General features: G+C 40.6%; 1 protein-coding gene across 2 annotated transcripts in view; it reads right to left on the bottom strand.

Moving 5' to 3' along the window:
* Positions 1 to 18,827, bottom strand: part of ERGIC1 (endoplasmic reticulum-golgi intermediate compartment 1) — a 92,345-nt gene that overhangs the window by 44,029 nt on the left and 29,489 nt on the right. For both annotated transcript variants that reach the window (XM_026688201.2, XM_026688184.2), the window contains exons 2-3: positions 17,993 to 18,054; positions 365 to 437 (exon numbers count right to left, since the gene is read on the bottom strand). In XM_026688201.2, coding sequence (XP_026543986.1) covers positions 365 to 437; positions 17,993 to 18,054 — 135 coding nt within the window. The remainder of the gene's footprint in view (positions 1 to 364; positions 438 to 17,992; positions 18,055 to 18,827) is intronic.

The raw sequence follows: 18,827 nt of genomic DNA on the forward strand, positions 1-18,827 counted from the left end.
AACACCGTTTTTCAGTGAATTTGACTTTCCCATTGACTTTGCTTGCCAGAAGGTCACTAAAGGAGATCACATGATCCAGGGACACTGCGACCCGTCGTAAATATGAACCAACTGTCAAGCATCCGAATGTAAATCATGTGACCATGGGGATGCTGCAACGGTCATAAGTGTGAAAAATGGTCATAAGTCACTTTTTTCAGTGCCGTTGTAATTCTGAATGGTCACTAAACAAACTGTTGGAAGTTGACGACTACCTGTATTATGTGTAGGCAGCGTCTTTCCACACAAAACCTTACCATCAGATAAGAAAAGTTAATATACATTTTGAAAATGAAAAGTGACAAGAAAAACGGTTTGTACTTACATTTCAGTGGCTATGAATCCAGTAAGCTCAGACAGGAATAGAAACAATATGAAGAAACAGCAGCAAACAGAGACTGGAAAAGAAATGGGTAAATACAAATTAAATTCATTCCTCCCTCAAAAATCTGAAAATCCACCTCCAACCAGCTTGATTCCATAATGGCAATATTACCACTCAGTTGCTTGACTTTCCTTACAAATATATCCTGATTCTTCTAACCTAGATCCCAATTTGCCTTCTGGATTTAAATATTGCTTTGCCGTGTGGAAATGTTCCCCAAAACTCCAATGTATATAAATATAAAAGTTATTTCCCGCTTCCTAGAGAGTCCCAAAGGCTGACAGAAACCTCTTCCTTCCAATATAGTTAAGTATTAAAAGCAATGTATCAGGGGTCTTAAGTTGGCTGCATAAAAAACACACTCTCAGGTAATTTAGAACTACATTCTGGCACCCAAAGAAAAATGAATAAAAAGCCCCTTTTTGAACATTGTACTATAAACATTGGTTTAAAATAGTATGTTATATAAACAGGTTGAAAATGGATGGTCATCAGGATAATAAAAGTCAGATGCTTAATCCATGAAATCAGCACTAAGAAATGTTAAGATGTTCTTATTTACATCTTTCTTCATCCTGGATGTTCTTAATATGAAGCAAGAGATATTCCATTTTTCCTTCTGCCTACCCTGTATAATGTAAAGGTTGAAATAAAACAGAAAACATGATTCCTAAGTGAGAAGAAAGCTAAAGCCAAGTTCAATTACTATCTGTATTCCCTATTCCCTGTCTACTGCAATTGTCTTATCTATTTCTTTTTTATAATTCCTAACGACTCAAAAAAGCAGAACTTGCTCCATTTAGAGGACTCTTATTTCTAACCAATCTTATTTTCTGTTTGAAAGTGCTTATTATTTCTTAATTTATTAAAGAAACGTCACCACCATGCAAATGCCAGGCACAAAAAATAGGACACCAGAGGACTCAACATAGTAGAGATATACAACCCACCCCAAAAAGTGCAAGAGAGAAATAATCTACCGTGAGGGAGATAATTGCACTCTTCCAGGTAATTTTTGCCTATTTCTTTTGCTTCCTATTGCTGCAGCTGCCCCATTAGAAAAATGTCTTTGCTGCAGAAGGAATAATTATATTTTTATAGATGTTTTCAACAAAATTATTCCAAGATGGTTTCCATTAATATCATTAAAAGTAACGAAATAATAAAACTGATCAGCCAGATGACTAGTACAAGAACCACTTGGCATTTATAGTAATTAAGATATCCAAATAGTTAATAAAAAGCCTAGAGAAATTTAAAAAAATGTTTTTGCTGATTCCTAATGGGTAACATAAAATATGCTACATGAGTTCGTTTGGTGAGTGAATTCCAGAAATGAGACATCATAGCTATTTTAGTGATGGACAAAGTAAGAAGTAACGGAGGCAAGACATTACAACAAACACTTTTTCCAATCCATGTTCTCTATCAACTGGAATTAAGAGACATGTCGTTAGATGTTGGAACAAGTAGGTGATACTGACTGATAAAGGCCTATTGATACCATCTTTTGAACTGAGTTACAATGGAAACACTATGATTTTAAGTCATTTTTTATTAAGCCTTATTATTTATTTATTTTTGCATTTCTGAACCACTCATCTTCTTCAAAGTGGGATTGGGCAGTGTACAATAAAAAAATCAAAATATATAAAATGAAAATGTTGGAATTAAAAATTTAAAAGGAATCAAGAATAGTGTCAAGTACCCTGTAGGGCATTGCCATTCCAATGGAGGAAGGGGGAGAAGACTATTGGGGTCCTCCCACCCGGTTCCAGCCTGACACCAAGGTCATTGCTTCCTGGGTATGACCTGCTATCAAGCTAACTATTCGGAGTTCTCAAAATAATATAGAGGCATAACAGTGGACTGGTACAGGGGGGCGAGGTTTTGAAATGGGAAGAATTAACACTTTGCATGGAAATTTTAGATTCTGCCTGACTTCTCTACAATCACTATCTCTCAGTAAATTTTGATAACTACCTGCTTCAAGAGTCATGCTTTCCTGAGGTGATTAACTGAGGCAGGCCCTTACAAATAGTAAAACTGTGAAAAATTAGTGAAAAGTTATTTAAAAATCTGAAGGGAAGATTTTTCCGGCACCAACCAGTCCCACAACTCCATGCTCCTTTGGGCTCCCCATTCAAGACCCCTAAACTATGTTTCAACTCTTTTTCAGAAAGCCAGAAGATTAGTGGCTTACCTCACCTCCAGGGACAGATTATTGCAATAGCAGAGAAGGCTGTCTTCCTAGACACCACCAGTCAGATTTCTTTAACTGTCAGGGTCTGCAACCTGCCATCCCTGCCTGACCCAGTGGCACAGGCCCATGTTCACATTATGCAGCAGGAGGGGGGAATTTCTTACACATGCATGCCTCAGCAACTAATTAAGCTTTAGGTGCTACTTTTTCCACAAAAATAAATATTAAAAAAATGAGATAACGTTCATTCTCTTATGTCACAGTTCTTCTCAAGCTAGTATTGAGCAGATCGCTACAATTTTCCTTTAATTGTTATCTGTCTACACTTGGATTTAATAAATATTTTTGCTGAGAAGGAAGCTGAAAATCTCTGGGTTTCTTACTACCATTGGCATTCTATTAGACATCTCTCTATATAGCCAGTTTGGTATATGATTAAGGCACCAGTCTAGAAACCAGGAGGCTGTGAGTTCTAGTCCCACCTTAGGCATAAAAGCTGGCTTGGTGGGACAATTACTCTCTTTCTTAGCCCAACTCACCTCGCAGGGTTGTTGTTGTGGTGAAAATAGGAGGAGGAGAGAGTATTAAAAATGTTCACTGCCTTGAGCTATTATTATGATGGGATGAACAAAATCTTTAAAAAAAAAATACTTCCGTGTGTTTCAAAAACAGTCACAGTGTTCAACAATGACTGTGAATGAAGGAAGCAGACTCAAATGAAAGCAATGAGGGTGTGGCAAAATCTATACGCATTAGTCTAAGACAGTGAAAGAGGCAGAGCTGATATTTATTGATGAATTAAAGCAAACATTCTCCACCTCTTGACTCAATTCTGAATCACCATGGCAAAGAAGAAATGCTTCACACCACAGTATTGAGGGAGGGGAACATCTAAGCGCCATGTAACTTCATTCATTCTTCAGACACAATGTCAGGACATTCCAATATCCATCTTCATCACCACAAGGTCTTGCCATTGAAATGTTCTATGTATTGCAGCATCCCTTTTTTAGTCATTATGGAACATTTGTCTAAAAAAATTAAATTAAAATTTCTGCCAATCAAGAAAGGAGAACAATTCTAAATGAGCTATATATCAACTGTGTCTACAATGCATTTACTCAACAGTTATTAGATACCAGAAGCAAGTTTCTGAGCTCACTTGTCCATATTCTTCTCCCATCCTGGAGCTGGGAACGACTCCCATTATTTTAAATCTTACTGTTCCAACAGCATGCCTAATTGTAATTCCAGAAAACATATATGCTGTGCTTTTGTTTGTAAGACTATACCAGGCATTGCTGTAAGGGCTATGATAGGGGATTTTAACTGGGTGAAATTCAAAAGTCTCTTTAGCAAATATTGGCAATAATTGTCATATAAAATGAGTATCGGGGTAGTGCCTGTACAGTTGTAGCCACTCTGTTGTTGTGTACGCTTATTGAGATACATCAAAATATAGTAAATAAAATAGCTGTGGGAGTCCCAATCTTCCTTGTATGTAGAGTACTTGTAAATACAGAGCAAGGCCCTGGGTCAACTCTCTATGCACAGAGGAAGACTCTTGGACCACTTATTTCACAGTACTGCATGGAACTGCAGAGGCATGTTTGTGATGTCTATTTATTGGGTGCTTTGACTTGCATGGCCTCTTGGTTCAGGCAGGAACCACTTTTAGGTCAATTGGTATATCTACTCATTAGGGGAGAAAGGGCGTTGGTACTTACCTGACACGCCCGTTCTCTTTGAGCTGTGAAGAGCATCCAGTAGTGGGGAGGTGCTTCAGTCTCCGCATTCATAGGCTGAGCTTGATTTGTGGAACGCTTCTCCTCCTCCACGTGACTCCTCCTCAGCGTTCCCCAGTTTTGGCGAAGATGAGAGAAATAAACGCCCTCATCCTCATGCCCTAAGAATTCATTGGCCGAAACAGGACCCCACCAGATGAAAAAGGGTGGGGCTGGATGCTCTTCACAGCTCAAAGAGAACGGGCATGTCAGGTAAGTACCAACGCCCTTTCTCCTATGAGCTGTTCAGAGCATCCAGTAGTGGGACATACCAAAGCTTGGCCTGTCCTACAGGAGGGACCCCGTCTGGTCTGGAATCTCCTCCTGGTCCCTGTGTACCCATTGCAGAACTCTTCTGCCAAAGAAAGCCTCAGCGGAGGCAAACACATCAATTTTATAATGTCTAATGAATGGCGATGGGGAAGCCCAAGTCGCTGCTCGACAAATTTCAGTTATCGGTGCCTGTGTGGCCCATACTGCCGATGTTGCGGCGCTCCTTGTTGAATGAGCTGTTATGCCCCTAGGCACCTGCAGGGATTGAGCCTGATATGTTTTTGCTATTGCAGCCCGTAACCAACGGCCTATCGTAGACGGTGAGACCTTGTAACCCTGAGTGTTGGGCTGAAAAGACACAAATAAAGCCTCCCATTTTCTGAAAGCCGCTGTACGATTGATATAAATTCGCAGTGCATGCCTCACATCAAGCCTATGCCATTGTCTTTCCATCCCTTGTGATGGTCTGGGGCAAACATTTGGAAGTATAAGTTCTTGCGCCCTATGAAAAGCCGAATTGATTTTGGGTATAAATGTGGGATCAGGACGAAGGACCACCCGATCAGCATGGAACACACAGAGATCTTGTCTGATAGACAAGGCTGCGATCTCCGAGATACGATGAGCAGAGGTGATCGCTACAAGGAAAACTACTTTGTACGTCAGAAATTGGAGGCTTGACATTTTCAAATGTTCGAAGGGGCCCTTAGTGAGTGCGACAAGGACCTTGTTAAGGTCCCAGGTGGGATAATGGTGCACCGCTGGAGGATGTAAATTGGTGGCTCCACGAAGGAAGGACCGTATGCGTGGATGATGGGAAAAAAGAACTTAGGCCTTCACAAGTGATAACTGATGCCAAAGCCGCCACTTGCCTTTTCAACGTATTAGGTGACAACCCCTTATCAAGTCCCTTTTGTAAAAACTCTAAAATCTGAGCCACAGAAGGAGAGGTAGGATCGATTTGAAACTTGGTACACCATTTACAGAAAATGGACCATGTGGTGTTGTAGATGCGAATTGTTGAGGGGCGTCTGGCAGCTAGGATAGTGGCGATAACTGTTTGAAAGCTTTTCACTCTTCAAACCACTCCGCTTAACCTCCAGACGGTCAATTGTAACCATTGAGGGTCCGGATGTTGAAGGGGCCCCTGAATTAATGAAATTCTGTCTGACGAGATTCTCCAAGGGGGTGATACCGAGAGACTGCGGAGGTCTGCAAACCATGGCCATCTGGGCCAGTAAGGCGCTACTAGAAGTAGTTCCGCCCTCTCGTCTAGTAATTTCTACATGACCTTGGGAACCAGTGGAAGTGGAGGGAATGCATACAGGAGCCCCGGGGGCCAATGACAGCGGAGCGAGTTGAAGTTCTCCGCCCCTTGCAATGGGTACCTGGAAAAAAATCTCGGGAGCTGAGTGTTGAGAGGGGAAGCAAACAGGTCCACCACCGGCTGACCAAATGTCCGTGCCGCTTCTTGAAACAGGGAGGGATGGAGGCGCCACTCCGACAGATCTATGGTGGCCCTGCTTAGCCAGTCTGCCTGTGTATTTGACAGACCCGAGATGTGTTCTGCTCAGATGGAAAGTAGGTTGTTCTCCACCCAGCGGCACAGGCGCTCCGCTTCCCGCATGAGCTGTTTCGATTGTGTGCCCCCTTATTTGTTTATGTGAGCTTTGGCTGTTACATTGTCTGTCAGTATCAGTATGTGCTGACCGCGTACCTGGGGAAGGAAGTTGCGGAGAGCCAGGTGTACTGCTTGAAGTTCCAGCCAGTTTATGCTGCACAACTGTTCTATGTCGGACCATCGGCCTTGGCTTGTGAGCAACTGGACGTGAGCTCCCCATCCAGACTGGCATCTGTGGTGATGGTGAGCCTTTATGGCTCCTTGAAGAGACAGCCTCTGTTGATAACTGGTTTGGACCACCAGAGGAGAGATATGAGAACCTTTGGTGGAACCCTGACTTTGTGTTTGGAGTTGCTTCGGCTGGAGCACTGGTACAGTAGCAGGAACCACTGGAGGGATCTAGTGTGGAGGCAGGCCCAAGGGATAATAGAAATACATGAGATCATTTTGCCTAACAATTTTGATAAGTCAATTAGGGACACCCTCTTAAGAAACCTGATCTCCTTAACTAATTTTTGAATGCTATTTAGTCTATCTGGTGACAGATAAACCTTGCCTTCCACCGTATCTATGACCGCCCCTAAATGGATTATCCGAGTTGATGGTGTTAATTGACTCTTCTTCCAATTTATTAAGAAGCCATGCTCTTGTAGGGATTGTAATGTGTTCTGAGTGTCCTTGACTGCTTGATGGGCGGAAGGAGATAAAATCAAGATATCGTCAAGATAACACTGGAGGCGTACTGGTCCCTGGAAGGAGGACATGACATGAAGAAATCTGGGGGAGTGGATTGAAACTCCAGCGCGAGGCCGAATCTAACTGTATCTCTGACCCAAGAATCAGAGGTAGAGGAGTCCCATTGGTCAGCGAATAATTTAAGGCGTCCGCCAATGGGGATTGGGTCCCGGGAGTTATCTTGGTCGCCGAAAGGGCCCGTTTCCTGCTCCCCGAAAGGGTCTTTTGGATTGACCACCCCTTCTACTCCTGTCCACTGAGTCGGACCTATCTGGCTTCTGTCCTGGTCTGAATGCTGGGGGTCTCTGGTATCTGGAAGAGAAGGATCCCTGATAAAAGGGTCAAAAGGATCCCCTCCGAAAGGACTGGGAGTTTCTAGGGTCCGAAAAAGGGAAGGGAGAATTTTGTTCTGCTTTTTTTTTTAAAATAAAATTTTTATTAATTTTCAATAAACAAACATACACAAACAAAACACAAAACATAAAAACATAAAACTTCTTTTGGGAAAGCGGCTTAGTCCCGGGTTACATCTTTTTATACAGACATAAATCAAATTCATGCTCACATTATATATTATTATATATAGAAACGGACAGGCTGGAAGAGGAGAAGCCCTGTGATACAGTGTGTGCTTCCTGAGTGCGCTTGTCGATTTGCTTTTGTAAGGCTTTATGGCGCCTTAAAGCGTCTCTTTCTGAGGCTTTAGAATTCCCTTTGGTCTGCTTGTTTTTGTGTTGAGATTTGGCTTTTGCCTTCAAGGAAGAGGCCTGAGAGGTGCTACCATCTGCCATTTTGATTAAATTTAGAATTACAGTAATTTGGATATAAAATATAGATAAGGCGGTTGGCACGCCCAGGGACCAGATCTGAGTCAAGAACAGTTGCCCTGATAATGTTCTTATTGTCCCCCCCTTTTTTTTACTAGTTCCTATATATATATATATAAAATGAGTGGTATCTCAGTAATAATATTTTATTGAAATTTAAAATATTATACTGTCAAATAATTTATTTTTATTAATGATTATTATAATTGTAATAATTATAATATTATTGCTGTAATTGTTTTTATTATTGCTCCTATGAGCATACATATATATATATATATATATATATATATATATATATATATATATATATATATATATATATATATCTTTGGTTATTCGGTTCTCTCCCGCTAAGATTCAAAGTATCTAGGCAACGCTTTCGCGAGGTCCCACTCGCCATCTTCAGGCTGGTGCTTTCGGCTTAGTGCCAGTGCAAGCAGTGTGTGACCGGAGCTGCCATCTCTATATATACAAGTGGTGGGGATGGTGTGCTGGGCTGGTTGGCTGTGCTGCAGTTTTGATTGTTGATGGAGTTGATGTTGTATATGGGCTGGTAATGGTTTTGTTGTAGATATCTGATCTTGTGCTGTCATCTCCTGGGTCGTTAGTTAAAACACAAGAGGCTAACGACCCAGGAGATGACAGCACAAGATCCAGGATATCTCTACAACAAAAGGCCATTACACAGCCCATTATACCAACATCAACTCCATCAACCAATATATATATATATGTTTTCTTAAGTTTTCGGGTACTTACATGTATGGTGTTCGGCTTGGTTCGGTATTTTCCCACGCCATTGTAGTTCTTTTAAAGTTGTAGCAACGTTTCAGCAGAATCTCATCTGCCATCATCAGGCTTCTGTATTGAAGACCATAAAGCTTAGGCATCTGGAAGATTTCTCTCTGGGTATGATTCTTTGCTGGATTTCTTCACTGATGGGGGAGGCTTTTATTTTGATCTGGTGGTTTTTTTCTAGGTAGGTGGTGGGGTCTGTCTTTAGGGGTTTGTATGTGGGGTCTAGGAGTAGGTTGGTTAACTTGGTTTGGTAGTCAGATGTGTTCATAACCACTGTCGCTGTTCTTGTCTGCTGGTAGGATTATTATGCTGGTGTCTTCTTTCAGGTTACGTAGTGCAGTTTGTTCTTCTTTGGATAAGTTGCTTTTGGGTGGTTTGCTAGTGCAGAGGATGTTGGTGATTTCGAGTCTGATTCTATTAGCATCATCAGGGTTGGTTTTGGTCAGGCTGGTTTCAACTCCGCATATGATGGTTTCTGTGGGGATGTGTTTGGGAGCAACAGCAAAGTTGAATCCTTTTGAAAGGACCTTGGTTTCGCTTCGTGAGGATCTTGTCTGAGATGTTGTGCACTGTTTGTTTCATGTGTGGCTGTGAGGGGAGAGGAGTTGGTTTCTGGCATTGTTGTAGTTTTCTGAGTTTGTTGGTGTGTGTCTGTCTTGAGGGTGGTCTGTGTTTCTCGCTCTCCAGACAGCGAGTTGTTTGGATTTGTCCCAAAGTAAGGGGTGAATCTTGTTGCTGAGTCTGAGGTGAAGTGTGAGAAGATCTTTGTTGATTTGGTCTAGGAGAAATCTTTTGTGTGAAGTTCATTTCTAATTAGGGCCAATTCTGTTCTTTTTAGGATGCGTTTGGTGGCTGCTGTGTTGGTGTGAATTTCAATTGGAAGCTTGTGGGAATTAAATTTTGATCTCGGCAGTTGCATAGGAATGCGAGGTCACATAAAATGGAAGCTCTTGGACTTCAAGTTTTTCATAAGTCCTGGTCAGATGGTGGGTTTCTCCCGTAGAGGTGCAATATTTGTTTAATATTTAATATTTGTTTAATATTTGTAAAACAAATATTGCACCTCTACGGGGAGGAAACCCACCATCTGACCAGGTCTCCCCAAGATACACAAAGAAGGAACTCCACTTAGACCAATAGTCAGCTCCATAGGCTCACCTCTACAAAACCTAGCCAAATTTCTCGCCAAACAACTACAGCCCTATGCAGAATCCATCAACTCACATGTAAGAAACTCATTCCAGTTCATCGAGATCATAAAGAAACAAAACTTACAACCCAGCGACCTACTAGTGAGCTTCGATGTCATATCCTCTTCACCCAAGTGCCAATAAAAGAAGCCTTGACTGCCATCCAAAACAAATACACCCCCCCAGCACATCCTAGATCTGACCAATCACTGTCTATCCAATACATACTTCACCTACAACGGACAAAAATACAAACAAATAGAAGGAGCACCCATGGGATCACCCTCTCACCTGTCATCGCAAACCTCTACATGGAACACTTTGAAACACAAGCTCTAGAAAAATATGATCACAAACTCCAAACTCTGGCTCAGATACGTAGATGACACCTTCATAATCTGGCCACACGGAAAGAAAAACTGAACAGCTTCCTCACACACCTCAACAGCCTACACCCCAAAATACACCACCATGGAAACAGAAGCTAACAATCAACTTCCCTTCCTAGATGTCTTGGTATACAAAAACCCAATGGCTCCCTAGGACACACCATCTACCAAAAGAAAACACATACAAACCGCTATCTACACGCACTCTCACACCACCACCACCCAGCACAGATCAATTCCGTAGCTGAGACACTCATCTCCAGAACAAAATGCTTAGCTGATGAACAACACCTAAAAACCGAACTAAACACTCTCACCAACGTACTAACAGCCAATGGATTTCAAAGAAAGAAGATCACCCACCTAATCCAAAAAGAAACCCCAACCAAAATCCAAGACAGAGAACAAGAGAACGGCAAAGCCCTCCTCCCATATATAAAAGGCACTACAGACAAAATCAGCAAGATCCTCCAAAAACACAACATTAAAACAGCATTCTGCACAAACAGAAAAATATCCACCATCCTAAGAAACCCTAAAGACAAAATCGAGTTAGAAAACCAAGGAGTATATGAAATCCCTTGCACTGCCTGCCTCGCCACATACATTGGACAAACTAACAGAAGAATAAGTGCACGCGTTGAAGAACATAAGAACTCAATCAAAAAGAAGAACCAACCTCTTCCCTGGTCCAACACCTCAAAGCCACAGGACATGAGATTGACTTTAAAAATACCAGAACTATCGCCAAAACTGAACACTTCAGCAGCAGAATAATCAGAGAAGCCATAGAGATAGAAAAACGCCCACACAGCATGAATAAAAGAGATGACACCTCCCGCTTACCAGCCATTTGGAAACCCGCCTCATGAACAGACGAGTACCCAACATGATGAATGACACCAGACCCACACCCACGAGGGCCACACAAGATGCCACCACCACACTTCCACGTAAAAATCAGACTCACACCCACACAGAAGATGAGACACGACCACAGACCAGAAGCCGCACTGCAGCTGCATCACTACCCACTTCAAACCCATCTGAGCCATACATGAAGCGAACTGACCCCCACTCATGAAGATGTGGCACGACCACGAACTCAAAGCCAAACAGCAAGATCCCAGCTCACCAGCTCAAATCCCCAGCAGCTGGGACTAGCCTGAGCACGGCCAAGCCCCCACCTGAACAGAGCACGCTCCAGCCAATCAGAACACGGCCAGCCCCCAACCAATCAGAACACAGCCAAGCCTCCAACCAATGAGAACACACCCCACCCAATCAGAACGCAGCCAAGCCCCCACCCAGTCAAGTCACACCCCACTGGCAGTTAGAAGGAAGAAGCAGCTGAAAGCTCACATCACTCTGAGAAGCACAGAGCCAAGAAGCAAGCCTGAAGATGATGAATGAGACTTCATCGAAACGCTGCTCAGATACTTTGAATCTTACGCGGGAGAAAACCCGAATAACCAAAGATCCACATACAAATACCCGCAAGAACCTCAGAAAACATTATATATATATATATATATATATATATATATATATATATATATATATATATATATATATATATATATATTTGTTTGTTTTCTTAAGTTTTCATGGTACTTACATGTGTGGCCTTCAGCTTTGTTCGGTATTTTCCCACGCCATTATAGTTGTGCTTTTAAAGTTGTAGCAACGCTTCAGCAGAATCTCATCTGCCATCATCAGGCTTCTGTATTGTGTCCGCCTGTGAGTCAGACTTTTACAGTGGTTTCAGATTTAAATTTGGGGCAGCCTATTGCTGTGCCAGAATGGTTTTTTCTTCATCCTGATTGGTTGGGAGTCTTGGTCTGTGTTTATTGGTCTCGGAGTTTGCTGTGTTCTGCTTGATTGGTGTCTCTAATATGTTCTGTCTGTTTTTTGGCTCTTGTTGTATCTTGATTGGCTGGCAGCATTGTGTTACTTTATTGGAGGCCTTTAGTGCAGCTTGGCTTCAGGTAAATGGACGGCTATCATTAGTTAGGAAGCTGGGTTTCATCTGGGTGCCTGGTTGGGATGTGTTTGAGCTGGAAGTATCAGGGGGGATCTGTTTGTGCCCAAGATCAATATGTAATCCAATTAGCCAAATTGCGAACACCTAAGGCCCAGGTTGATGATTGTAAGGGCCTTCAGCAGCTTTCCTGCACAGGCGGACACAGGCCTGGGTGCTTGCTGCTGTGCCACTGAGGATTAGGCTGCGAGGGTTAAGCCAACAATTTTATAGCGAAGTAAATAGCCTCGAGTGCAAATAGCCAAAACGAGGGTAAAAATTGCTCTCAGAATCCTGGAGGGATCCTGCTGCTCCGAGCAGAAATACCTCCCACAGCTCAAGAGTAGAAGACAGGTGCGCAGCCACGACGTGGCAAATCAAAATGGCCTCCGGCAGTTAAATTTTTCACGCGCTTCTCAGCAACAGCTTCCTGCCTTGTAAATGAAGTCGAAGATCTCAATTAAACGAAACGGTGGAAGAAAAAACAAAAACAGGGAAATTAACACTAGTTAACTTCTCCCCTGTAAGAACGGCGTTCAGAGAGGGGGAAAGGCGATACGACTTGGATTTTGTTTTTGTTTTTTGGAGCGAAAGAGAATCAAGCCGCTAGCAAAATAAACGGAAGTAAAAACGCTGCGGCAATCAAACTGGCAGAGGGAAATAAATTGGCTGTGGGGAGGTGGTGCAGAGCAGCGCCAAAGCCTCCCGCTGCCTTTTTTTGGGAGCGCAAACGGCGCTTCCCCTAACAGAACTGTCAGGCTAATTATCAACGGGGAAGAAGGCTAAAGACAAAACTGAATACTGCCAAACCTGCCCCGGCGCGCGTAATCAATTTGTCGGGTTGTGGGGGGGGGGGGCGTGTTTTTTAGGGGGGGGCTTGCGGGGGCCCCCGCGTTTTGTTTGGGTTGGGGGGGGCCGGGGGGGCCTTGGGCCCCGGGCCCCGGCCGGGGGGGGCGCGCCTTGGGGATCACTGAGCTAAAAGATTCCTGTTTCGGTCAAGGAAGGATCGAAAACTGCCTGTCTCTCACGAGGCTGAGCAAAAACTGGGGAACGCTGAGGAGGAGTCACGTGGAGGAGGAGGAGCGTTCCACAAATCAAGCTCAGCCTATGAATGCGGAGACTGAAGCACCTCCCCACTACTGGATGCTCTGAACAGCTCATAGGAGAAAAATTAATCAGAGGCACATTCACAGCCAAGACCCTTTAATAAACGTGAGATGAGAAACAGTAATGCATGGTACATATTCTAAGAACTTCAACTTAAGCTGAAATCATACCATTTCAACCAAGAAAAAACATGACATTTGAGCTACAGTCTAGCTAGCAACTAAATAATACTCACAAGCCAACCACCCTTAAATGCTAGGAAATATAATGGTCAGAATATAACATTTTTTTCATGAATGAATGCCTGTTCCAGGAACCAAATGCCTGACAAAGTATGTCACTCTTCCACAAATTATTCTATGAGAAAACATTTGGAACTAACACCCCTTTACAAGAATCCGGTTGAATAGGATCAAAGTGTGAGATTTCTTGCAGCCAGAGAATGACTGTTCCCATATTATAGATGATTTAAAGAAATCAGGATGTTATCAAGCTTGAGGCAGAAGTGAAGGAAAGGAAGAAAAATTGTTTTCAATTCACTATAATTACTTGGAACTGTATTCACTACTAAGCCATGTCCACCCAGTCACATGACCACCAAGCCACACCCACCACCTAAGCCACGCCCACAGAACTGGTTGTTAAAAATTTGAATCCCACCCCTGTGTGTGATACCTGGTTATGAAGACAAATGTATGCTAATTAACAGCATATTGCATGATTTGGATGTCAAGAAACACTATATCAATAACAGAATCCCTGAATTCATTTTCTGGACATTTCTGGCATCATCTAACCCAACTAACTATAATGGAACTTTGAGATCCTGATTCTATACTTCTGCACTCCACACAAAAAAATAAGGGAGGAAAAGTTTAAATAAAGATTGCCCCAATGGTGCACAGAAGGGTTTGGGTGATACCTAAAGTAATACCAAGTTTTACAATAAATTATCATATTTTAAAGTAAATTGATCCAATAAGCTTTATTATAAAAGCACCTTGAAGATTCATTACAAATATAAACCATACACTCTTAACTTCATAAATCATACTTTTTCCATTTGTATCTAGAATCCTCTGACCTCAAAGCTTTGCAATATTTTTGCACAATAATGTAATGCATATATACAGTTCATCCAGAAGAGCCAGGAATTGACAGAGCAGCTGTCTGGAGTGCTTTCCTGTCAATATGTCATTTAGCTTGTGCCACTGGGATGTTAGCTATCATATGCCACAGCATATGTCACTGCAACTTTATCCAAACATGGGCAGTTCGACACATTAGTATGTTTGGAACAGCTATTGCTAGGCACTTTATAGTACAACCCAAAACCAAGAATGCATCCATCAGCTGACATAAACTGATTTAATGCACCTTATTTTTAGAAAGGATATTTAATAAAGTACCTTTGGTGGAATCATTTTAAAGGTTATGTAAATTTTGTTCAAGCCAAGAACTTAGATTTACATTATCTTTTTAATGAATAGCTCCACATCTTCAGACAAATGATGACAAAGGAATGTAGCTATAGTTCATTGATATTGGTAAGCCAAGACTTTTCTGTGAAACCTTGAATGATCCACTGCCCAGCAAAACAGTAGACAATGCCAATATAGTAGACTTACTATACTGAGTAGCCTTACTCAATGAAATACAGTGTGCCTGTATGCAAAAAAAAAAAATGTTTTATCAAGAGACAGTAAGAAGGCATTTTTTTAAGGACAGGATAGGACAATTAAAATTTAGACTGCTAAAGCTTCAAATATTGAATAGGGAAATACATTTAATGCCAATAAATGACAACAGATAAAACAACCAGCAGTCAAGAAATAGTACATTGTAGTTTAGCACCTGGTACAGCAGCCATGAAGGCCTTGGAAAAGATAACTGAATGCCGAGATGTCTCTATACCTACAAAAGTTGTGCATCTACAATATTCCCTATGATATGTTTTGGAGGTTAAAGGTGGACCTTGAAGAAGCAGGATAGGAGGAATATTGATACTTTTGAACTTTGGTGTTGTGTCAGACTCCTGAGAATTCCACAGACAGACCAAAAACAAACAAACAAACAAAAAACAAATGGATCATTGTAAAAAATCAATCCAGAATTCACACTCAAGACACAAATGACTAGGTTTAAATTATCCTACTTCAGACCCATTACGATAGCTCTCTGGAAAAAGCTTTAATGCCGGGAAAGATGGAAAGAAAGAGGAAAAAGAGCAAAGTGAGTGGATTCAATTACAGTAGAAATGGGTGAAATGTTGGTAGATGTGAAAAATTAAGTTAGGGACAGTTCTATCTAGGTAGTAGAGAAGATCTATCTATGTAGTCACTAGAAATTGAAAACAATGATGGCACATAATCAATAGCAGGTAATGCACTCTTATTTGGAGCATGAATGAAGTAATACCAAGTTTTACAATAAATTATCATATTTTTAAAGTAAATTGATCCAATTAGCTTTATGCATACTCATGCATTCAAGGGGATGCAACTTATATAAAATCCTTCATAACTTTTAAAGTACAGGTAATCCTTCCTTTACAGCAGAATTTCAGTGGCTAAGTGACACAATTGTAAAATGCAACCACATCACTTAGCAACCACAGTCCCTGCCATTTATACCATCACAATTCCCTATATGGTGTATCTTGAGAAATCTTACAATATGAATATGGTTTGCTTAAAGAGTGGTTGTGCAACTTGTTTAACGTGTGTGAAGACTGCATCTATGCATGACAATTGAATAAACATTCCCTATACAAAGAGAAAAGGTGCAAGAGTAAGTGCAAAAGCTACTAGTTCAGATGTTATTTGTATAGTGCAACAAGTGCAGGAGAATTAATTTATTAATTGCACACATGAAGAGGATTGCTAGAATTTTGTTTGAAAGGTATAAAGCAGGGGTGTCAAACTTGCATCATCATGGCGGCGTCACATGACATATCGTGACTTTTTCCTTCACTAAACTGAGCATGGGCGTGGCCAGCGCGTCACGCAGCTGGCTTGCGGTCCGCAAGTTTGACAGCCCTGGTATAAGGTGTGCCAATAAGCACAATTTGGGAAGAACAATACAGATTTATGAGGGATAGGGGACATACAGATAATTTTGCTCTTCACTGAGAAATGTATAAATCCGAAAGAAAATTCTGCTGTCATTTGTTGATTTAAGAAAATATATCATAAAATGAATATGTGTGAATTATGGACTTTTTTGTGCGAATAAGGAGTTGAAAACTGGTTGCTAAATAAGGTAAGAATGGTTTATGATAAAACTAAAACATGAGAATAAATGGAACACTGAGAAAATGGTTCAACATAATGAAGGAGGAAAGAGATGTGTGATGTCATTTTGGTTGTTTTATATATTTATGACTACATCTAAAAGGAACATTTTGCTCAGGTTAGGGGTGCATTGATGTATGGATACTTAGTAGTACATAGATGATATATAGTATGTAAATGGGAATGCCTGAGAATGTCAATGATTTGCAGAAAATCTTAGACTGCATGATGAGATTGAGGAATCTCGATCTGAAAATTAACATATCAAAAACTAAGAAAAATAGAGTGGAAACTGTCAATTATACATACTGTAAATGACCACAGACTAGCTAGATCAGGGTGTCAAACTCACAGCATTATGTGATGTATTGGGACTTTTTCCCCCTTCCCTAAAACAGGTGTGGGCATGGCCAGCATGTGACGTATCCAGTCCGCGGGTGAGGAGTTTGACAGCCCTGAGATAGATAGATCTATGTACAAATCGAAAGTTTACTAAAATGGATGGACAAGTTTTAACATGTGCAAATGCTGGTAGAAAGGTACAAGATAGTATAGGATCTACTGTAAAGAATAAATGTTGTTTGAAAGAATACAAATTGGCTATGTATAAGAACATTCTTATGTCCACATTCTTACAAGAAAGTGAGAATTAGTACATGAGTAAAAATAATGAAATTAAATGTCTTAGGAAAGTAATGTTTAAGATGTACATATAGTAAAATAAAAAAAAAAGAAATAGGGACATAAATTAATGAAGATGATATGTATATTAGAGTGAGGTAGCTAGTCAAATAAAGGAACGGGAAAATATGCAACAATAAACGAATGTAATATTAGACATAAAGAATGATTCTGATGTGTGTCTACTCTATGCAATGCCCTGGTATTGAATTAAAACTTAAAAAGAAATGAAGGAAGAGATTAAAAAACACAAATAATAATTTAAAATTCACCCTCAAATTATGCTATATAAAAATAAAAATAAAGATAAAAAGATAAAAATAAAGATTCAGCAAAAAATATTCATATTAATTTGCTTGACAGCAGTCTATTCACTTTCATCCTACATCCAAATTGGAGGAAAAAAATATGTCAAATATTATCCTAATTATCCATTCAGCAAGATGTCACTTTAAAGGCCAATATGCAATCTAGACGCCCACCATACTGCTTCAAATTACCTTTAACAAGATACAGTACAGCACACTATATTGCTATATTATCTCACAGTTTTAAATAAACAATCAGAAAAAACTCAAATCCTGCAATGAAACCTGCAAAGACAAAACAAAAATAAAAATACCACATACAGCACAGATACTTACTAATTGCTCCTGTAAAGGTTGGCTGAGTAAGGTCCTTTGGCACCTTTCTGTAGATATCAAACCTGGAAAACATACCAAAAAAATCCACAAATATTATAAAACAGGTGGAACATTTTATGATTCAGCGTTCACAATACTGCAAATATTTTTTAAAAAATTACGTCTATGGCCAGTCAGGTCTGATGAGGAGGTTAGGAGAAAATGAGAATGGAGAGAGATGCTCTTTTTTCCCCTCTGCTTCTCCACACTCATTCAATAAGCCCAGAAGAAAGACCTTCAGAGGCATGGTTATTGACCATTTGGGAACACAGGGCAGGGAGACTGGAAAGGAATTAAGGATAAAAAAGGAGCAATTTACTTCCAGAAAGGCCTACTTGCTTACATTTCAAGTTAATTAACCTATTAATCTTAACTTGACTACATGTGTTCTGTACAATTCTATAAACTGTGTACAACTCAGACAATTCTTTCATAATTGAAAACAATTGCTTAAAAAAATGAAAAAATGAAAATGTTAAAAATAAGATTTATGCTTCTTCATCACGCCAAAATATTGTGGTGCCTAAATTTAGCCATCAAACCCAAGCCATCGGTCCTGCGTGACAAGACATGCATATGACAAGAAGTAATTATGCCTAGCTGTCTATGCAAGGCCCATATACAAGTGAGAGATGAAAAGACAACTTGAGTTACAATATGTAGGACATGATCTTGATCTAACACAAAAAGATTCTGAAGATTATGCATTCTGCCTCGAGAATGTTGACGTAAAGCTGAAAAAAAAAAAGACCTACTGCCTTTCAATCCTTATTAATTTCCCCAGAGAAAATATAAC

This window comes from Notechis scutatus, chromosome 2, assembly GCF_049901735.1.
Source record: "Notechis scutatus isolate UNSWTSFEM ecotype Mainland chromosome 2, rNotScu1.2, whole genome shotgun sequence".
NCBI classification, from domain to species: Eukaryota; Metazoa; Chordata; class Lepidosauria; order Squamata; family Elapidae; genus Notechis; species Notechis scutatus.